This window comes from Gymnogyps californianus, chromosome 8, assembly GCF_018139145.2.
Source record: "Gymnogyps californianus isolate 813 chromosome 8, ASM1813914v2, whole genome shotgun sequence".
In the NCBI taxonomy this organism is placed as follows: Eukaryota; Metazoa; Chordata; class Aves; order Accipitriformes; family Cathartidae; genus Gymnogyps; species Gymnogyps californianus.
Genome location: NC_059478.1, coordinates 3,683,671 through 3,703,355, shown reverse-complemented (window position 1 = coordinate 3,703,355; position 19,685 = coordinate 3,683,671). Strand labels below are relative to the sequence as shown.

At 46.4% G+C, this 19,685-nt stretch overlaps 2 protein-coding genes across 2 annotated transcripts in view; one reads left to right on the top strand and one right to left on the bottom strand.

The window, feature by feature from the left end:
- The window catches only part of COLGALT2 (collagen beta(1-O)galactosyltransferase 2), a 56,229-nt gene extending 54,604 nt beyond the window's left edge, over positions 1-1,625 (bottom strand). The window contains exon 1 of the mRNA XM_050900767.1: positions 1,460-1,625. The gene's annotated coding sequence lies outside the window, so the exon portion shown is untranslated. The remainder of the gene's footprint in view (positions 1-1,459) is intronic.
- Positions 1,626-6,410: 4,785 nt separating this feature from the next.
- Positions 6,411-19,323, top strand: TSEN15 (tRNA splicing endonuclease subunit 15). The gene is made up of 4 exons (XM_050901240.1): positions 6,411-6,449; positions 7,315-7,396; positions 8,640-8,775; positions 18,888-19,323. Exons 1-4 carry the CDS (start codon positions 6,432-6,434, stop codon positions 19,090-19,092), a joined length of 441 nt encoding a protein of 146 aa, XP_050757197.1. The 5' UTR covers positions 6,411-6,431; the 3' UTR covers positions 19,093-19,323.
- Positions 19,324-19,685: the final 362 nt, after the last annotated feature.

Sequence of the window (19,685 nt, the reverse complement as noted above, 5' to 3'; positions counted from 1 at the left end):
ACACCAGCTTGTAATTCCACAGCCACATTTCTGTGGCATGCCACATTCAGGCTGCACGCCACATTGGGGCTGATACCATGATCTGCTTTGTGCACCCTAAATTCAAAAGGAAAAAAAAAGGGGGGGGGGGGGAAGCCACGCACTGATTACACCAGCCACTGATTTTCTGCAAAGACCTCTAGAGTACTTGAAGACAAATAACAGCTACGTTCCTGAAGCACACACAGAAATGTCTAATGCTGTCTGCTTAACGACACTTTAGGATCAGCGATGTGACTGAGGGTCCTCCCCACATCCCTTTTGTATAAAGTAACTTTATCGACTTTTTAAGTTAACAGGAGTCTACCCACTGACTTCAGTGAACTTTGGATCAGGCCCTATACCACCACTTCTTATTTTACACTTAAAATCTGTTTCGGGTCCTTCCAAGCAATTCCTGTTCCTCCCAACATTTATGTCACGTTGAGTGAGAAAGACTTTTTTTTTTTTTTTTCCTTTTTACCCGTACAAATAAAGGCAGATTGACCAGTTCCCAAATTGGTCTAATTCCTCCATCCCGACACTTGATTGCCACAGCTGCCCCCATGCTGCGATTTCTGAATACATCTTTGAATCCATCTTTCAGACTACAGCCTTGCAACAATGCTCCTTTTCAATGCCCATCAGCACCTACTCAGCACGTCTGCTCTCCAGCCCTGGCAAACCCTGACCATCTCCCCCACAAAGCCCGGTATTTACCAGGCGGGGAGCGAAACACCACGCTCCCACCCCGGCTCTCCGTACCGAGCCACGAGTTCTTCGTGTCTGTGGATTTGGACAAATGCTAAGGCGGTGAATATTCCCAGGCTTGAGGCCAGCTTCGCTCGAAACAAACTCATCTCCCTACCACACCGCCTACCGCTACAGCAAAGCCCTCTCGCTCCTCCCGGTGCCGCGGGACCGTGTTCCCCGAACACGCGGGTCGTGGGGACCCCGCGTCCCTCGCCCCGCGGCCGGGTGGGCGAGCTCTTCCCCAGCGTGCCCAAGCCAAACGCCGGCTTTTCGGCTCCAACGGTGGGAGCTGCGCCCTCGGTTTGCTGCTGCTGCTGCTTTCCCTCCGCGCCTCTCCCCCGGCTTGGCCGGGCAGAGGTGCCCGAGCTCCGACTACCTGTGCTGCACGGGGAGGCTGGGCGGCCCTCCGCTCCCGCCAGAGAGCGAGAAGGGGCGGCCGGAGGAGAGGAGACATCCCCTTCCTTCCCGGGCACGGCCACGCTGTCAGCTCCCCCCAAAACCCCCTCTCCCCGCCGGGAGCGGGAGCCTCCCCCCCGCCCCCGCCAGGCATAAGCAGGGTGGAAACCGAGGGCTGGGGCAGCCGGGGCTCTGCTCGCACCCTGGGGGCGGGGGGGGCCGCACGTCCCCGCCGGCCAGGCCACAGCCCCTGTGCCGGGGTCCCCGCCGCCTCGCCCCCGCCTCCCCTTACCAGAGGGCGATCCTGCTCTTGGGGTAGTGCAGCCTCTCGATGCAGCCGAGGAAGTGGGGCAGCGTGTGCGCCGCGTTGCGAGCGATGATGGCCAGCAGCACGGTGGGCTTCTGCAGAGCCGACTCGGGCAGGGGCTGGGGCTCCGGGCTCGGCGGTGGTGGCGGCGGCGGTGGCGGCTCCGGGGGCAGGCTAGCCCCGCAGCCGCCCAGCAGTAGCAGGAGGAGGAGGAGGAGGAGGAAGAGGGGAGGAGGGGGCCGGGGGCGCGGGGCCCGGAGCACGCAGCCATGATGGGCGCGGGGCGGCCGCGGGGAGCCGCGCCGGCAGTGCGGGGCGGCCGCTGCAGCGCGCCCGGCGCCGCGGGGCTGAGGAGGAGGAGGAGGAGCGGGAGCAGCGCCGCCGCCTGCCTGCCCGGCCCAGCGCCCCCAAAGCCGGCCTTTGTGGGCAGCACGGCTCGCCGCACCTCCTCCGGCCCGGCCCTCCCCGCAGCAGGCTGCCGGGCGAGGGCGAGGACGCGACCCCGCACTGCCCGCCGCCGCCGCCCCCGCAGGGCTGGGGCCGCAAGGGCGGCGCAGGTGGGGTGACCCAGGTGGGATCCTCTCACCCCCTGGAAGGCTCCAGTTAGCACAGCCTGTACGCACCTGCCTAAGTTTGGTCCCGGTAAAAGTTAGAAAACCTACATTTATCAACCGAGTTTTAGGTTTGAAAGAGCCGTTCGGCAGTTCTCGTTACAGCCTACCCTCCGAGTGCGGATGCTACCGCAAAGGGATCTCTTAGTTTGCTGCTTACGTGAAGATCTCGCCCTCATCCTTCCCACCCGTTAGGGAATGGAGGTTACTTTGCGCTTTTATGTCAAAAAGCATTTTGCAAACATCCCCAGGATGGCAGCGCGAAGCAGCCTCGCATACAGCACCCATCCCACGCGGCAGGAGGGATGCGCAGAGTGCAGCTGCCCCAGCTGGAACGTGCCTGGAAGATGAAGATATTCCCTGTATTTCATTGACTCGCCCGCCACGGAAACGTTCCCATGAATGGACCGACGACAATTTAACAACAAAATAAATAAAACATGTTACAGCAATTAAAATTATTGGGTCATGATCTTAAAAGGGGCACAGTAATCACAGGTCTCTTAGAAGTTAATAGGATTTGGGCATGTTAAACCCTTTTCAAGATGAAGTCTCTAATTAACTGTAAGGGCCCCATCACGGCGTGTCTGGTTCTTACTGTGGGTAGGTAGCTCCTCCAACGTGAACAGATCCACTTTAAGCAGGCAGCCCTGTTGTCTGCATGCTCGCAAGACTCCGATAGGAGGAAACATTTAGCAACCGAACAATTGGTTATTAATTATCCATAATCTCATTGTGAATTGTTTGCAGCCCAGGTAGCGCATATATATATATATATAGATATATAGTTCATGTCTGCAGTGTTCTTTGTTTATAGAACGTAATTTGTCACCCACACCAAATTACATTGTCTCAGTTTCCTGATCAGATGACTCCCCAAAAAACTAACGCAAAAAGGAACATCCTAGGAAAACAGTAAACTTCAATAATCTCCAGAAATTGAATCATCTGCACTAAAATTTCAGAAGCTTCTGCAATTTGTGAGCATCTTCCTGAACAATTAATGAAAATATATTCCTCCTGTTTGCCCTTCACGACACCTTTATAATTGTCCTTCTAGAATGACACATTAATGAGGCTTTTCTTTCCTGGTTAGTTTGCCACATGTTGCTTTTATGCTTGGATTCATTAACCAAATAGAAGGAGCAGCTTTGCAGTCTGTATGAAGGGATGAGGGTTTTGCAGGAGCCAGCCAAATCCACATGCACATAATGCCGCTGTCGCCCACGGGACCACTCGCATTTGGAGGATGGGGACTAACGCTACCGAACTATGCTTGACGTGGAGGGCTGGCAGCCGGCTTTCTCCATCCACTGGATGTTCAAGCTGGGTCACAATCCTGTTTTTAGGAGGCTGTGTGGCAGCTTCAGGAGAAATACGCACCTCCTCTAACTCCTCTTTGCCATGCTTCCTCTGCGGATGCAGGTGCAACAACACGGTTTCCCCCCAGAAGCAAAGGAAGACCTGGGAGGCAGAGACTGCAAAGCCACGGCTTTGTCCTACGTGCAAAGCAAAGTGTAAAGGTGCGATCCAGTTACGCGTTACTGCAGTCAGCATGTTTGCAGAAGGTGGAGTGTGCTTTTTAGCCTGTGCAGCTCTTGATGTCTTCAGGGAAATCTAAAGTGGCTTCAGCTCTTTTCAGACTACTCCCTTCTTTTTGTTTGGTGAGCAGCATCACAACCATAAGGATTTGCTGGGGGCAAATGCAATGCCTCCAGCAAGCACCCTACAAACAGTAATTTTCTCTTTAAAATGACTTTCCCCTCACTCACACAACTCACTTCGCTGGCTGCCTCATGTCAGTACACCAAAGAAAAAGTCTGTCCTTACCCTGGAGAGGGGTAGATGCCTGAAACATGAGATGTTTCTTCATGCATAAGAGAAAGGAGTCAGCTCAGCTTCATTTCTTACTCCCAGCCAGACAGCATGGGTGAAAGTTTGGAAAGTTCAGGTCAACAGTTACCCTTACAATTCATGTCATTCTTACGTCTGTAAATGCATATATCTTTACCTGCATATACAAGGAAATCTGTATACGTTTTTGACTTCTTTATTAGTGGCCAAAATTATATCCTGTGTTTTTTTTAAGCCAAGACCCGATGCTGCTGTGACAGGACAATTAACCACCCTGTGGTGAAATATTCTAGCTTTGAGGAAGAAACAGCTTTTTGCAGACCTAAGTCCCACAGAAATAAATTTAGGCCATTTGTTTCAGCCTCCTCTAAATATCCACACCAAACAAGAACAGTCCAGCTGTGAGAACTGTCTCTGGCAGTGGCGTACTGCCTCGGTTTGGCAGGTAACAAATTCAGAGACAGCTTTCTTCTAATTTAGACTTGTTTCGCACGCAGTAGAAAACAGAGGATCCATCCTTCTGATAAAGCATATCATATATACGGACCTACAAGAATCTACAGATGAGTCTATTTCCTTGCTTCTTCACCTCTGAGGACTCAAATCCATCCAATTCTTTTTCCAGCAGCCAAGTAAACCACTGTTGCTGCCTCTTCCATGAAAGTCTCAGAGATTGGATTTTTTTTTATTTATTTTGTGCCCAGGGAATTGAAATGCTGGATAAAACAATGCTTTTTAAATAGGCCAACCTCCTCAAAATTGCTCGAATAAGATTGGCTCCAATATGACTTCCTGTGGCTACAAAACACACACCAATTTATGTACTCAATACATATAGATTAATTTTCATTGATGCTTTTTAACGTAATAATCATTAAGCCTATAAACAAGATAGGTTAAAGACAACACTGTTCATTTTTCACTAGGCCCTGCATCGATCTGATCGGCTCAAGATTGTACTTGGTATTTCCTCTAATCAGTGTAGCTGTTTGGCAGTTTCCAATGTCAGCCAGATTTTTCTTGGTGTAGCCTGATCAAGAACAAGCACAGCGTACAAGCGAGGGCTTTGCGGTCTCTCATCTGATGTTACAAAATGCTCTGTATATCTGTTAAAAACAGCACGCAGCTTTTTTTGTGCACGGACACCAGCTTGAAGCTATGCAAAATGCTGTAAGAGACAGGCCTGACTTCATTTAAGCCAGTGTTTGAAATTTATCAAAAGAGATGCCAAGACAGATGGAGCTGGTAAGCCAGACCTGGGACACTTTGCATTAGGCAAACCGTATTTGCACTGGAAGTCAGAGATAGAAGTAAAGCAGTCCAAGATGCTTTTAATAACAATACCTTGAATCTAAATCTCTTAACCAGTCTATAAAAGCTTTGGGCACCATACATTAATAACATATTCTTTGCTTTTGTTTCTGTTTTACTCTTCCTCTCCCTTCATACTTTCTCTCCAGGCATTTCTCTCTCTTTCCAAGGGGACTTTCACTCAGATCAGGTTTTGTTATGCTCATCTGCCGTTTATTCTCCCCACGGTTATTTTCCCCCCTTTCCCTCGAGATTAAAATCTTCCGTCTTTTACACAGACGCCCTCCAGCGATGTGGACATGGCTGCTTTCCCCTTGCCGCCTGCCTCTCGCCCGTGCACCCCAGCTCCCCGGGTTTCCCTCCCACCTCAGGGCTCCCTCCACGGCCCACCTTTCCCAGGAAGGCCTCGCCGGCTGCTCCGCTGGCCCCGTGCTGATGGTCGGGATGGCAAAGCCACTGCACCCAGGTGGGGCTCCAGGGAACTCCGGACAGTCCCTTGGCGGCTGTATGGCACCTGTGAGTGGTAACGGAAAGAATTAAGCGTGGAGGTGCTCTACCTATACGTCAAGTATTTCTGAGGCGCTCCCCACCTCCCATAGAAAATATTCTAAACCCAGACAGGCTTAGATTTGTGCCTGGGTTATAAACCCTGCCTTGTTCCCCTAAAACTTCTTTTCTCCAAGCTCCACATCTCTTTCATGGCCTCCTCTCTCCTACTGCGTCTCCACACTGGGCAGGGCAGCTTCTGGCCCTGCTTTCTGGGCTACCTGCTTGAGGTAGCTACTACTTGAAATCCCCAAGCCCCCTTGCGAAGTAAGACTTTGCAATTAGGAAAAGGGACTGCAAAAGGACCCACGGTGATAAGGTACGTACATCATCCTGGCCGTAAATAGGGTTTAATGCAGCGCTTCTGGCCGTGGAGGCAGAGCCTTGCCTCGGCGAGGCGGGGGGACGGGACGGGCGGAACGGGGTGGCAGGCGGAACGGGAGCGGCGCCGCCGTTGCCGGGGAGCGCTCGGCTGCGTGGCGCCGCCCGGAGCGAAGTCGCGTTACACCGCGGAGCGCATGGAGCCGGTGGCCGGCCCGGTGGAGGGGGGCTGCGGCCCGGCGGGCGGCACCTCCGCGGGCGGGCGGGAGGCGGGGGGCCAGGGCGGCTGGGCGGGGGGGGCTGGCGGCAACTGGATGGCGACTCACCCCACGGTAGGCCTGTACGCGGAGCCGGGGGGGGCGCGGAGCTCCGCGGCCCTTCATTGCCCGGGCGCTGAGGGACGGGGGGGTGACCATTAGGGCCCCGCTGAGGTGAAGGGCCCTCAGTCACTCAGGGGGGGTCCCGCTCTCCTGCCCGTGCCCCTTGCCCCGGCGCCTGACAGGATTTCCCCCCACCATGGCTGTGAGGAGCATCTCGGGGTGGGGGCGCACGTAGGTAGGTGATCACGGGCACCCCGAGGCCGAGGAGCCGGTGAAATGGGGGGTGTGTGCCCCCCCCCCCCCCCCCCCCGAGAAGGGGTGGTGGAGGAGGAGATTTTAATACAACGTGTTTCATTATATTGGGCCTGCTGAGGGGGCTCGTCTGCCGGCCTGTGAGGAGGAGAGCCGGTGGGCTTGTTGGGGAATGCCGGCTGTAGTAGGGGACGAGGTTGTGAATGCTGAAATCACAGCTGGAAGATGCAAGCGTCTTAAACTTTGACTCCGTCTTAATTTTTAGTATACTGAAAACATGGAGGTATTTAATTTGGCCGTCATCTTATGTTGATGTACTGCAGCAAAAATAGGTAAAATTCGTAGCCCTTCTCCACAAAGCTAGATCTGTTCCAGAAATAGTTGAGATTCCTCATTTATTTGTTTATTTGGTGTGCTTTCTTAAGTGCCAAAATAGGGGGAATGTGGAAAAAAGAGCTCTTAAGGTACTGTCAGAAAACACGTCCTGCTTTTTAATTGCCTGTTGGTCCTTAAAACTAGTTTCAGACTTTAGTGGCTTAGATAGCTGTACAGATTCTGGGTTTACTCTGTGCATTCTTGATAAAACTTTTGCCTTCCTTCACCAACGTTACATTTTGGGTTTCAGTTCACAGAAATGATGTCTCTTGATATATCTGACAGTGCTCAAATCTACGCTGCGTTTGTGGTATACCTGGACCTCTTAGAAGGTAATTCAGTGAAGTGACTGGGTAGACATCCCAACAAATGTATTTGCCTTTAGGTGCTATTAAAGTTTGTGCGCTAGCAGGACCTTTCCTACAAAGTCCCTGGTGTTCTTTTTGAAACTTAATGCAGTGATGGTTCCCTAAGAAACAGATGGTATTTTAGCGCTGAAGATTCCTATCCTGTGTCTGCCTGGAGCCTTTACGAAGATTAAGGCCCATTTTGTCCAGCAGTTACAGGTGCAGGTGTTCCAGAGCAAAGACCCTTGGCATGGCAAAAAAGCACAAGAGGAGTAGGGGAAGGAAAAGGAATGTAGAAAGGTGAAGTTACAAGTTCAGTGGTTGTGCTGGTAATAGAGTCCTCATCTGTAAATTAATGTCAACGTTACTGATTACCATTTAGCAAATGGCTGATGTGTGCCGGCCTGATTAGGATGCTGTTTTCTGGAAAGGGCGGGATTGCTGTAGGAAAGAAGATAATTTGGAAGTCTGGTGGCAATAATTATGACAAATGCAGTGTAGTCTTCTGGTGTCTTGTAAGAGTGGAGCAGAGTTATGTGATACATAAACTTCTGCCTGCAATTCTTCCCAAATTGGCTTTTTTGAAAAGGGACTGTGCGTAGGCAGGCAGCCTGCCTAATAAAAATATTTCAGTTTCTCTTGGAGGCTGGTGGTTCTCAAGGTCAGGGAAAGGAGGGATTTTACAGGCCAGAAAGCCCTATGTCTGTTATTGTTACACCTCTGAAGAAAATGCCTTAATAGGCTTTAAGAGAAGGCTCCTGTAGTTCTGCAGCAAAAACTTTTAGCCTTATCCCTTCAAGCAGAAGGGAAGAACTGTGCATCATCAATAATCATGCTTTTAGCACTTGCTCCTTCACAGTTTAGGGTACCGATAAAAGTTCAAATCTGGATTACAGTTTTATGCTGCAGATGACAAAGATGTTTTTTGTCTTCTTTTTGCCTTTTTGAAACAAAGCTTTGTCAGACAGATCCCCATTCACCATCAGACAGTGTAGCTCTGGCGTCAGCAGACTAGTACTGCTCCTGTGGGTTTCTTTAACAGGATTGTTTCTCAGAAGGGGAACTTGACAGCTGAATGGGGTAGTTGTCTCTCGTGGGAAATCTCCTGTGAGGAGAGGGAGGGAAAACAGAACCTAAGACGTTAACGTAAATACCAAGTTTGATATTTGAATGATTAAAACTTGTGTTTTGTGTTCTGGTCCTTCTCATCAATGATGAACCTTTCTAGGGAGAAACTGGCATGAAGTGAAGCACGTCGGAGTAGCTGAACTGCAACTCGTGTGTTTACACGCACGTGAAAGAGAACAGGACAGTCTCCAAGTGATGGTGCCGGTACCTGTGCACATATCATTAAGCCATGAGAGGTGAGGATGTGGTCAGTGTTTGGCTCGTGTTACCAATAAGATAAAATGAAGAACAGATATATTTAACAGGCTGCTGATGACTTGGTCAAGAGGGGAAGGGGGGGGAAACAAAGGAGTATCAGAGGAAAGCAATATCTCAGCCTGTGAGCAGAGTTATTCTGGGTGCTGCAAACATACATGCAAAGTTGAGATTTCTTTAATTTTCTAAGCTGCATCAGTCCCTGCTTCTCCCTCTCTGAAAGTGGTACACCTTTGATGTCAGCTTCCCACAGCAACTGACTCCTGCTGATAAACACTTCATATTGTTTAGAAGTTGCATATGCTCTAGGAGATAACAATGGATATCAAAGTATGCATTTGAGAGACAAGGTTAGAATACAAGACCTTCACAGCTTATGTTTTGAACGTTCTTGTGCTGCTTTTTTGTAGTCTGGGAAATCTAGCAATACTTTTTGTGTCACTGGGCTTTAAAGTACCTGAGGGGAAAGAAATCCTCTCGGACCTGTCTAAGAATAAACTTTTTTCTTTTTATTGTCGAATCTAGGGATAAGCCTGGTGTGTTTGGTTTGGTTTGCTTTTTGTTTTGAAAGTATAATTTGCCTACTTTCAACCAGAAATTCCTCTTACTTATCTGGAGTCTAATGTGTAACTGTCCCTCGAGCTGTGATCTTTGACTTACTTTCCTTACACATGCAAGACTAAGTAATTCTCAAGCAGAGGACAGCACAGCTATGACTTTGTGATATTACAGATATTTGCAGCCTAGAGAAGTTCTGCTTCAGTAATTTTACAGTATATTTTAACTGGCCCTTAGAGCAGCCTCAAACACACAGTATGGTTTATTCTCTGATAATGGCTGCCTTCTCTTGCTGGTATTTGCCATTCTTTCCTATGATGTCTCTGAAGACCTGAACTATTTCAGCTGCATCATATGGTAGTACATTTTTCAATTTCCTCTGTTCCTACTCTTGCTAGGAGCGTGTGCTCAGGGCTGGCTTTACAGATCTTGCTAGTGTTTGCTGTTTCCTCCTGCTCTGTGGGCAGCAGCCTGACACAGTAGTAGGTAGCTAATGAATTGCACTTAGCAGACGTGTGTGTGCACGCGGTCTAGGAATGATGTTTTAGATATGCTATGGTTTTTGCCTTTTTTTTTTAGGTTTTCAAAGTGATAGATCGGTCTCTTGCAAACAGAGTTCCATCTTAATTCTGCTATGTGTTTTCCTAAGAGCATATTTGCGAGGGAGAAGAAAATGACTTACTAGATATTGATGGATTTGAGTACTATCTATGTGCTGAAAAAATATTCCGTTTGCAAATATTGGTCAGTCACTCTTGTGGGCTTGGTCTTCCAGAGAAATACAGTGTGATCTCCACAACAGAGCAAAGCTGCTGAGAGGTCTTGCAGGATGAAATGCTGAGTGTCATTCGGCCTCTCTGCAAGAAGCAGATCGCTGTATGTGTGTGAAAGGGACACGCTGCTAGTCACAGTTCAAAATAGATTTTAGGTGGGAAAAGAAGGCAGTAAATTAGGATATGGGATCTTTGAGAAATTACGCCTACGTGCTGAGTTGTTGTGCTTGTTTAATGTAGTAGGTTTCCACCTAGGTTGCAAACTTTGATTCCTGGCGTTGGATCAATGCCAGCAAGTATGTTCTAATTGGCTTTTAATGACAGTGAGATATTGCACGGCATGTATGTCCTATCTGTTACTGTTTCATTGGAGCTTTTCATTTGGAGCCTCTGAACTTGTTTGTACTGTGGTGATACTGTTTGCTCTGCTTCTGGCACCAGTGCGGATGGAATCCATTACTGGAAGGATGTGTGTTAGAGAAGCAAAGAGTGAATGCGTCACGTTGATTAAAAGTACAGTTTGTGACTAGGTTTTGCTACAGAGCAACTACACAGAGTGTATTGTCACTAAAATGAGCTGAATACCAGGCTGTAATGCCGGGTGAGTCCATTAAAGCCTGTATGTGCTCGATACCCATAGATGTTGTCAGGCAGGAAGATCGTATATGCTTGTATTTGTGTTATTAAATGTGCATGTGCATGCTTGGCATTTCATTAGCAGGTCACCACTGATCAGAGGGGCCTGGTCTGTCTTCATAGAGAGAGGAGAGCATCAACTCCTTGGCTCCTTTGCTGGAATAGTAGGCAAAAAACAGGGGATATAGACAATAACTGTAGCTCAAAGTTATGTAGCGTAGAGGGAGACCATTAAAAAGGCATCCTACAGAAGGAGTTGGAAACGGTATTGCAGTACTTCTGCCTCTTTGTTTGGACAGTGATGAATATTTTGTTGTTGTGATTGTTGATGTTATCTGGTGTCTTAAGTGATACTTTCTCACTTGACTTACCAAGACAGGAAAAGCTTTTGTACTTGGCTACTTTGCCATTTTGTTCAAAGCAATGCTTTGGGTTTTTTAGTTACCTGCTAAAGGTAGAGGAAGAGGTATGACTACAAGTAAATGCAGCTCACTTAATGTTGAAAGTAAGCCACTGGAGGGGGTTGGGAAGGTGAAAATGTTCTGTCCTCGCTGCTGGGCCTGGAAATGTGCTAACTGCAAAAGCAGCTAGCAAATGGCAGCATTTAAGGGCAGCATTTCCTTGCTTAACCAGTAACGCCTGGGTAGGGGCTGCAGGGGTGGTTTTACTCTCAGAGCCACTTCAGGCAGGCTCTGCCTTCCCAGGTGTCTCATGAAGATTCCTGCTTGGCTGACATTCAGAGGAGTGTGTCCTTAAAAGGCCATAGTAAAGTTGCTGTGGAAATTACCAGCAAGACACCTAAGCAAACGATAAATATGAGTGCCCTACAAAAAAAAAAAAATCATCTGCTCAATGTTTTTTAGCCTATTATAAGATTTCATCATGTCCAGTGACAGTTAACTGCTTAAGGCAAAAGCTGTTCTGCTTACTAAGCTCACTGTCCACTTCTACAAACAGCTTGATGGAAGCTGATCATCCTTCCCCGCCACTGTAAGGCTGCACAGTAACTCACTGAATTGCAAAATTATGGGATCTGGAGCAACGTGACCACCGATGCGAACGGTAGTCTCAGTCAATCTGAGAAGTGGCTTTGCTGTGCGTGCATGCTCTTAAAATGAAGATTGCTGAATCTTCTGTGAGTAAAGACCTGGAGAATAAGATACAACGTATGTCTGTCTTGGACCACTCTCTCAACCACACACAGCTGGCTGAGGTTTGGAGAACCTTGTGTTTGTACGCCTTTGAATTTAGCAGTGATTCATACTTGCAGGAGGAATTCATAGGTCCGTTGGCTGGGACGTGTTTGACTTAGTGCACACCAAGTACCTAATTGTCAGTACGTTCCAGAATTGTGGCTCCCCAAAGGGGATGAAGCAGTTAAATACAGGTAGTTCTGCTTCAGAGCTGGCAGAAATGACTTGCATAAACCAAGCGCAGCAAGTGTAGGAGAGCTCACAGTGTTGACAGCTGGGTTTTCTAGATAGCGTTGAAAGCCCTGGTCCTTCCAAGGACCAGGGAGTTAGATGCTGAATCTAATGGAATTACGTGCTGTCTGTCCTAGATAAATAACATTATCTAAGCAAAATGTTACTAATAAACTGTCAGATTACGTGATATGTCACTGCCCTGTTTGTTTTTTGTATGCAAGTGTTGGAAATGAAGGATGAAGTCAGTTACATGAGGTTGTGGAGACTGCAAAGTTTGGTTTAGGCTACAAGGGAAAGGGTTATTTTGTTAAAATGGTAACTTAATTTTGGAAAAAGAATACATAAATGTTTCATTTTAAAGCTGATAAGCATCCTTAGAAGCAAATCTGAGGACTGGAAGCGATTTATCCTCTTCTAAATCTGTAGTTTGTGGAATAGATCTTCCTCTAATCTGAAGCGGTTTTGCTTGTAAGAGGCACTGTTATTTTAAATGCACTGGAAGTGTGACATGCTCCTTATCTTCCATCCTCTTCACAGTTTTGTCAGTAGCTCTTCTGCTATAAGCGTTATTTGAGTTTACTCATACAGTAAATCACACATTGAAAATGTAATTAATGGCTTCTCAATGCAAACTCTTTATTAGTAGTTTAAAAGTGATTGATGTGGCTCATACAGCTGAGTTGGTTATGCAGTACTATGATTGAACGTCCTATAGTTGGTGTTATCTTGTAGAACTGTGCTGAATCCTGATTCCTCCCTTTTGCATGATTTGTCTTGTTTTCTTTTTCAACTTCCATGGAAAAAATGTCTTTATATTCCTTGGGGTTTCAATTCGTTTTCTTGACCAGTGAGCCATGTTCCCCATTACAAAAACATGAGTTTCTTCTAGCATCCCATGTCCCTGTAGTTTGGAAACAAATCCCAAGAAATAGTGGTGTCCATTTACACCTTCTCCCACCACCACCACATGCTTCTTCCCATATATTTCAAGGCACTAAGTTAATCTAGCTGCAGGGCAGGCAGCAGTGTCTGGGGCAGCGTTCCTGATGGTGAGCCATGCTGCGCTGTTTTTGTAGTGCTGGCTAAATTCAAGGGATTGTGCTTTACAGGAGGTTTCCTCTGCCTTGCTTCTCTTGTCATGGGGCCTATCTGAACAAGTCTGGTACAATGGCGCACTCCGATGCACAGAGTAATGATCTCTGCGTAGTGACACAGAGACCAACTTGTGTTGACACTCCAGCCCTGCCTTGCATGGAGGGGAGGGAGCTGTTTGGGCTGGCCAAGCCTGCAATGAATTATTCATCCAAGTATAAAGGGCAGATTGAAAGCCTTTGGCTTTTATGATAGGCAAGGCAGTAGTTCCATTTCAGCTCAATGGAGCACTATGCAACCTCCATAAAACTACTCTGAGCTTTCAGTGTTTCTGCTGCTTCTCAGAGGTACTTGCATGGGATATATCACTGAAATACTCTTTTTTGTTCAACACAAAACTTTTTGCCCATGTTATCTTTCCTTTATGATTCTGTTCTCTTTTAGTTTTTGGACAGTCAGTTAAAACCTCACGCTACAGTTGCCTGAAGTTCACCAGTCATATGCCTAGTTCTTTCTCTGGAGCAAAAAGGGCAATGTTATTTTGTTAGGAGCAGATCATTAGGAAAGACGGTACAGATTTCTGATGTGTGTTGAGGGCCTACCTAGTACAAAAGTCTTTTGTTAATAAAAAATTAAGATGGGGAAAGATGGAAAATTTCCCTCTTTTGTATGGATTTTTTTGTTTTGTTTTTAAGCTATTAATTGCAACAGCAATAGAAGACCAAGTAAGTTCACTGTCGCCATTTAGTTTGAACGCAGCAGTAAAGGCAAATGCAGGATGACATTCATAGTGCTGTTACCTTAACTGCAGTGATCCGTGCATGATGTTAAGTTAAACCTGCTCTTACAACTAATTCTTTGGTAGAAAAAAGCAATCCCAACTGACTGTAGTTTGTAGGTATCTAGAAAGCCTTTTCTAAAGCTCTTTTTCTGATGCAAAGGGCTCTAGAAATGCCAGCTCTTTACTTTTGTATAACAGTGTCTCCTTCAGTGTTTGAGATTAAATCCTTTTCATCTCCTGCACTGTGAGGTGAATGTGAGTTTGCTTCCTAGGTGGAAACTGAGGGCTTCATCCTACTTGTGTTTGTCTTGGTGGGAGCAGCTCCTAGCTTGCAGTGAACATGTAGACACCATCAGTTTTTAGAGATGAGTTTTCAAGTTATTCTGAAAACTTTTGACTGTGTGATCTGCAACAGAAGAGAATTCTTATTTAAAAAAGTATTTAGTCATATTCTATTTATGAGACTTAAATAAAACTTTCCAGTGTTTCTTCTGGTGTCTGTATTCCCCTAGCTTATGTATGTTATTTTCCTTTCACAGTGCCTTTGTTTGAGACATACCTTTTTGTGCGGGAAACCTAAAGCTTCAGTGTTGCCTGTTTTAACATTCAATGGCTTTTCTTCATGGGGAAGGGGAGAGAAGGGTAAGGAGTGGTTGCAGGATATTTTAACTCATAGACTTCTCACTGTGCCTGCAGCAGCGCACACACTTAATTGTTCTGTGAGCTCTCTCGGGGCTCTAGATGCCTTTTATTTTTTACCAGGTAGTCACTAGCATAAATCCTGTGTAGGGTTGACTGTCCCCGATCTTCCTAGCCAGGCTGAGCCTGTGGATGAGCAAGTCTGAGGCGATGAACAAGGCAGAGCCTGTGGATGAGCATGTGCTAAGGTGATTGAGTATTGTGTTGTGCAGTGTCCTTCAGGAGATGACAAAGTGAAATGGTGCATTCTTCCAACATAGGCTTTACTTGAGACTGTATTGAAAACATGGCAAGCTTTTATTCAGACACTGCAGAACAGTATTAACTGTTTCTCAGCTGCACCTTTTCTCATGTTAAGTCTCTACATTGTGCTTAAAACTTGATGTCTAGCCAGTGGAGTGGGCATACCTGAATGCCTGTTGAAAAGGAGGAACCAGGTAGAGCCAGTCCATGCCAAATGCTTGACACCACAGCTTCTGTGGGGTTCTCGCTGTTGGAGCATGGCCTGTAAAGGCTGGGGAACCAAAGCCAGAGTTATTGTGGACCCCTTGCTATCAATGGGAACAACGTTTGCAGAATGTGTCCTAACACAGTTGTGACTCATGAGCAAAAGGCTGGTCAGGATGCTGGTGAATGAAGATTATCAAGACTGTTGGTGGAGTATGCCAAAGTACTGGATGTATTGAATTCCCCTGTTCCAGAGGCTATTAATATTTGGCACTTTCAGAAACATTAAATCCACTTTTACTTAAGCAAAAGCCATCTTTCATAACTGACATCACTTGTATGGTGTAGCAGATGTACTGGTCATTAAGGAGCTTATCTGTAACCATTAACTTAGGAAATGAAGTCAGCTAGCTCTGTTGAGGGGAGGTTTTAACATATGGGCTTCTTGTTTAGGACTTCACTTTAGTGATTGAATGCAGCTGTTGTGTAAGATGGACAGCCTAGAGGGCTATATCTCTTGAAATAAAGGCTTCTTGCCTTGTTTAGGAGGTCAAACATGCATTCCTTTGAATTTCAGAAGGCCGAGAACACTTCTTGCTTTTTTTTTTTTTCCATAGACAGTGTTAGATCCATCAAAAGGATTGAAAAACCTATACCTTTCCTGCAATAGTTCATCTTTCTGTTCGTGGCAGGTAGCAAGTGCAGTGAAATCAGCCCAAACCCAGATGTTCTCTGACTCCGTCTTTGAAATGTCCGCTGCTGCAGAGAAACTTTGTGAACATGCTGGATGCAGAGGCTAACAGTGATGCCTTCAGGGGAGGAGAGGAAACACAGGCGTCTGATACAGACTTCCTGAATTCCAAAGCTTATTCTTTTAAAAGATACCCTCTCACTCATCTGCAGATGTGCTGCATTGCATTATGGCTAGTTGTGGTATGCATGAATGAGAGCTCTTGTTTTGGGGCTGCCTGCGTTGAGAAATGGGGGAAGATGAGAATCTTACATTTGCAGTTGTAATTCTCTACAGCGATAGAGGCTGATTCCCCGTGTGCAGTGGAGAGCATTGGGCTCTGTGGACAGCAGTGTTAGCAGACCATCCTGACGCAATGGCACGTCTTTGTGCTCTTTACATAAAGCCTGAAACTCAGTCTCCTGAAAAGTAAGTCAGGGATGCGAAGAAATGTCATTAATCTGTTGTCAGGACCTGGTCACTTTTGGGATCATGGTGCATCTTCCAAGTGCTAACTGGGGGGAAATAAAGGTTCAGATGTCTGTGCTTGACAGTATAAGAAGAAATCATGAGTGATGGGAAATCTAGATCTAAGGCCTCACTGTTACATCCATCCCCCAATAGACTAGGAAGAGAAACAGTGACAGTTACTAAAGAAAATATGAAGGAGCTTCTGCCCTGGCTGACAGGTGAATACAGGCCACTGCCTGAGTCTGCTTCCAGATATGGGACTGTCCACACTCAACACACGTTTGGTTTCTTTGGGTCCCAAAATATCTCTCCCGGGTAGCTGTGCCCTTTTATTTGGCTTTTTATTATTATTTCTATTTCACATTCCCAGGAGAAAGAGAGAGATTAATATCCACTGCTTCATAAAAGGCATGGATAGTTCTTTCCTCACTGGGTCTCTGCCAGTAGCCTGGCCTCACCATTGACAACTTACTCAGAGCTTCCTCCAGACACAAGCTACTGAAATGTGACAGAGTGGATTCTTGCTCTGTGCATGTGTAGCACGTCTAGAAGGATGTCTGGAAGGACATCTGGAATCCTTTCCCGCTGGAGCCATGGCAAGACATTGTGGTGCTGGAGGTACCTCTAAGGGGGGCTGGAAACAGTGACAAGAGCAGAAGGTGCCCAGCGTCAGGACGGCGGTGCAGCGCTTCACTGCTGTGCCTTAGACATTCAGTTCGTTTGTCCTTGCTTACTGCAGTCCTGGTGCCTGCTTGTACACCTGCGATTCACGTGGTCCTTACTGGTGCAACTCCAGCAGGCACATGACCCCCCTCGCTAGGTAGTGCTTTTACTGGGAGGCCTTGCTGTATGTGCGGCGTTGCTCATAGTGGGATGCGTTTCTTTCTTGTTGCAAAGCACCTCCATCCGTGAATTGCCTACAGCTTTGGAAGGCAGGCTTGCCTTTCCGCTCTCCTTAATGCCCACGGTGCAGTTAGCGTTCCCACAGCAAGGCCCTGAGCCTGAGGCACCTGCCAAGAAAACGTGCAGACAAAGCAGCGCCAAGGTGGTGGGGAGCAGAGAAGTTAATGTCATGTTGCTTGAAATACGAGTCTTTTGCAGGTGTCTCTCTTCTGCCAGTGGCCAATACAGTATCTCTTTGCTTATTTGTTCGCTTGTTATGAAACATGCTGATGGTAGGAGGACCAGAATATGGCTTTTCACAGCCTTAGTATCTCTGTTGCATAAAATGACTAACTGTGTTGTATTGCCTTGCCTTGCATTATATATGGGCTAGTAGTGAAAGCAAAAGAAAAGGCACTACAGAATTTAGCCAAGTTGAATTATGAACAGTTCAGAACACAGATGGATACTTAAGAGGGTCATGGGCTTAATAGCATAGGCTTTCCAGGCTGCTGCTTATTCTCTGCCGCTTTCCATTTGGCTTTTATTAAGGGATCAAAGAGGTTTGGAAGGAAGATGATGATTAAAGTTTGAAAGCTGATGCATTTAGAAAGAGCCTTATTTTCAACTACAGTGTCCAGCTTCAGAAATGCATGGTTTCTGGTGAATGAGATCTCAGGGGCACATGAAAGCGAGGGGCGATTTTTTCCTACTGCGTAGCTGACCTCTCCCCAGAGCATAACCTCTCCTGGCAATCCCAGATGAGCCCTCTTGCACCGGAGCTTTAGGTGAAGGAGAAGGCTCCCTGTGGAAGTGCTTGCTGTGGGGAGTGTTACTGTTCTGCCCCTGGGCACTGCACTCCTTCAGTACTTGCTCCCCAGTCGGAACAGTAATACAAGGACTCCAGGAGTCAGTGTTGTCCTCAGCTCTGAACTGAAAAGTAACAACGGGCATGTTATTCTTAAAATAAGCTGAACAGGAAAAATTGCATAACTTTGTCTTGAATTTTTAAGGAAGACATTATTTATGCTGACTGTCTTTAAGAAGAACATTAGTCCTGTGGCTTCTAGTCTAGACGGGGAGGTAGAGAAACCTGGCTTCGGTTCCTGGGTCTTCCACAGTCTGGCAGAGAACTGTAGTACAGAGACTGGAAGACTTATCTCTACAAATGGGACAAGTCTTAATTATTTTGCTCTCTGATTGAACACCATGTGTTATTCAATTAGATTTATTTTTTTTTTAATCTAATGAAAACAAGGCCATTAGAGATTGCCATGGTATGACTGTGGTAGTTGAAGGATGGTTGAGGCACGTGCACGGTAGTACACTTAAGCAAAGCTTAGAAGCACGTGTTGAGCCATTTCCAGCAGAGATGTATGTAACTGAGTATATTTTTATAAGATTCTTTGTTATTTGATTTTGTTGCTTGATTATTTGACTTTGGATTTTTATTAGAACAGATATTATACTTTCTTTAGTGAAGACAAATTTGGAGAATAAAAACAGGCTGAATAAAAAGAGCAATGGTACACTTCTACCTTTGTGCCATCGTTAGGTGGTTGTGGACTCCTTTCTAACCGCTTGTTTCCTCTTCTAGGATAAGAGAAATCATGAAGAAAGCGTCTCTCCCACAAGACGATCCTGACACCCCGCTGTCAGTTACCTTGGCCATAGTTGAGTCAGATTCCACAGTAGTCTACTATAAAATGACTGATGGCTTTGTAATACCAGATCCTCCTGACGATACTGAAGATGTGGACAATAAACAGTGGAGAAAGAAAAGAAAGAAGCTTTTCAAATGATTCCGACAAACAGACTTTTCTTGAACTGTTGTCCTCCAACCTAAACAAATCCAGGAACTTATGTATGTAAATCAGTAGCGTGCTAAAGTCTGCCTTCTGCATATCAAGCATCTGTTCAGGGAGAACAGAGGCTTATGCAGCTGCACTGTAACGAAATGCCACTGAAAGTATGAAATGGGTCACGCTTTTGAGACAGGGTGCTCCTGACTAATAAATAGACTTGTGAGATGTTTCCAAAGCTGGTCTCTCCTTTATACCTCTTCAGGTACATAATAGAATAAACACATCCTTACCCATCTTGTAAGTATTGATTAAAGGTAAATCTTAAGGGTTTCTGGCAGGAGTACTGATACTAAGTTAAGGGCTTTGTAGTTTACACAGTGTCTTTGTCTTAACGCTGCCAGAAGCGCTCATGCTACCTCCCAGGTTACATTTGTGAATGCTTACCTTCTTTCCTCTGCGTTTTGGAGAAGAGATATTTTTTTTCTTCCCCACAGAAACACTTTATTTTAAATTTTTCTTTGCAGAGGGAAAACTGACTATAGCAATACCAGAGGCTACTAGAACCAAGCGTAAGTTAGTAAAGAGGGGTC

Coding starts and splice junctions, on each gene's coding strand:
- TSEN15 (XM_050901240.1), top strand. Junction 7,397..8,639: donor ATACCTGGACCTCTTAGAAG/GTAATTCAGTGA, acceptor GAACCTTTCTAG/GGAGAAACTGGCATGAAGTG. Junction 8,776..18,887: donor ATATCATTAAGCCATGAGAG/GTGAGGATGTGG, acceptor TTCCTCTTCTAG/GATAAGAGAAATCATGAAGA.